The sequence below is a fragment of the Botrytis sinoallii genome (genome assembly GCF_014898435.1).
Source record: "Botrytis sinoallii strain Bc 23 chromosome Unknown BSIN_004, whole genome shotgun sequence".
In the NCBI taxonomy this organism is placed as follows: domain Eukaryota; kingdom Fungi; phylum Ascomycota; class Leotiomycetes; order Helotiales; family Sclerotiniaceae; genus Botrytis; species Botrytis sinoallii.
In genome coordinates this window covers 3,160,624-3,162,830 of record NW_024066031.1, presented here as the reverse complement: position 1 = coordinate 3,162,830, position 2,207 = coordinate 3,160,624, and the positions used below count along the sequence as shown (strand labels likewise).

At 45.0% G+C, this 2,207-nt stretch overlaps 1 protein-coding gene across 1 annotated transcript; it reads left to right on the top strand.

The window, feature by feature from the left end:
* Positions 1 to 452: 452 nt before the first annotated feature.
* EAF02_003288 (uncharacterized protein) lies at positions 453 to 1,901 on the top strand (the record flags this gene model as incomplete). Its single annotated transcript, XM_038899336.1, has 1 exon — positions 453 to 1,901. One exon carries the CDS (start codon positions 453 to 455, stop codon positions 1,899 to 1,901), a length of 1,449 nt encoding a protein of 482 aa, XP_038761624.1.
* Positions 1,902 to 2,207: the final 306 nt, after the last annotated feature.

Below are 2,207 nucleotides of genomic sequence, written 5' to 3'. Positions count from 1 at the left end.
ACTACAAAGTTTATTAAAGAGATTGTTTCTCTCTTAATCCAATAGAGTTAAAGCCCCGCCGCCCTAACATGACATCCTAAACAATAGATAAGAATACTAAAAACTTCAAATTTTCAAGGTTGAGTCCCTGTGACGGGAATTTGAACTAAATTTGAGTTTATTCAAGGGTTTATCGCTGCAAAAGAGTTTTTCAGAAGTTACCAGCTGAAAAAATTGGGACAGCTCCAGATTCTTAAGTTCATGATCCAGTAAAAAGCTTTTATTCTAATTTAATTACTACACACGACAGAAATTTGAGACATTTGTACTATAGGAGATAAAATTCAAGATTACTTATGCTTGTAGCTATCGCTATATAGTCTCTACAATAACCCCCATTTCTTTCCAGTCGGCCAATTTTACAAAACACTTCCAAGTTACTACAACCCTCATTTTACAACCTGACCATAAATATGATTGCCGAACATATCATCCTATCTGGGCTGCTTCTCTCACTCCTATCCCCTACAAACGCTGATACAACTACAACTATCAGCCCAACACCTGATTGGGGAATATGGGAGGGGTGGGGAACATCTCTAGCGTGGTGGGCGAAGGCCTTTGGCCAACGGAATGACCTCGCAGATATTCTTTTCACCCGGAATTCGATTTCCTTCGATGGTACCTCTGTTCCAGGCCTAGGACTCAATATCGTACGATATAATGCAGGCGCCAGTAGTTGGAATAGCTTCCAAGGCTCTAGTATGGTGCAGTCCCCTTCGATCAGCACAAGTCGACAGATCGAGGGATTCTGGTTAGATTGGGCTTCGACCGACACTACATCGGGTTCCTGGAACTGGACTATTGATTTAAATCAGCGTGCGATGATGGGGAAAGCCCAGGCGAGAGGCGTCACTCATTTTGAGCTATTCTCAAATTCCCCGATGTGGTGGATGTGTGCCAACCACAATCCATCTGGGGCAAACGATGGAAGTGACAACCTTCAAAATTGGAATTATGATAGTCACGCTATATATCTCGCCAATATCGCCCAGAGGGCTAAAGACTCATGGGGAATCATTTTCTCTTCGGTCGAGCCAGTGAACGAACCGATTTCGAACTGGTGGAAGGGCCAGACTGGAACTCAGGAAGGATGTCATTTCGATATTGCTAGTCAATCAGCAGTTATTACTCAGCTACGAAGTGAGCTGGACAAACGTGGTCTCTCTGGAACTATCGTGTCTTCATCTGATGAAAACACGTATGATGAAGCACTAAGTACCTGGAACTCGTTCAGCGGTAGCGTACAATCGACTATCGGACGCGTTAATGTGCACGGCTACCAGTATGGCGACGGAGCACGGGACCATCTCTATACCGCTATAAACAATGCAGGAAAGCGTATCTGGAACAGTGAATACGGGGAGAGCGATGCTACTGGGCAACGCTTAGCAAGTAATCTCATCTTGGACTTTCGATGGTTACACGCGACAGCATGGGTCTACTGGCAGGCTTTGGATGGTGGTGGATGGGGTTTAATTGACGCAGATGTCCAAGGGGGAACTGTTGGAGCAGTATCTCAAAAGTACTTCGTCTTGGCGCAATTTACAAGGCATATTCGCGCGGGAATGCAGATCCTAGATGGCGGAAGTGATAACGTCGTTGCAGCCTATGACACAGGCAATCAGAAGTTGATTATCGTTGCAGTCAATTGGGGGTCTGCTCAGTACCTTAATTTCGACCTCTCGCAATTTAGCCAACCGGGTATCGATGGTGCCTTAATCCAGAGATGGAGCACGCAGATCGGAAGTGGAGACCGGTATAGGAATTATGTTGATACTCATATTAGTGGAAAAATGTTCTGGTCATATTTCAATAAGAATACAGTAATGACTTTTGAGGTTGCTAACGTCAAACTTTGAGAGGGGGACTTTCTTCTAGTCGACTTTCATTCCGGCCACCAGAATGAGTGGTGGTCCGAGCCTCATAATATAGGAAAGTATTTATCAACTGGCACATGTAAATAGACAAAAAAAATCGTCCGAATGGTGCTCTTCATGTCTCAGGTGCTGGTGCAGCAGCTGGCTAAGCAAAGCGGCCACGAAAAACACTTGAGTTTCGACAAGCCAACTGTTGCGCGCGCAACAAAGACATATCCAAATCAGAGCCGAAACGATCAGGAAGGACAACCGAAACAGGTCTGGCTCAGCAGCTGATTGATTTCGTGT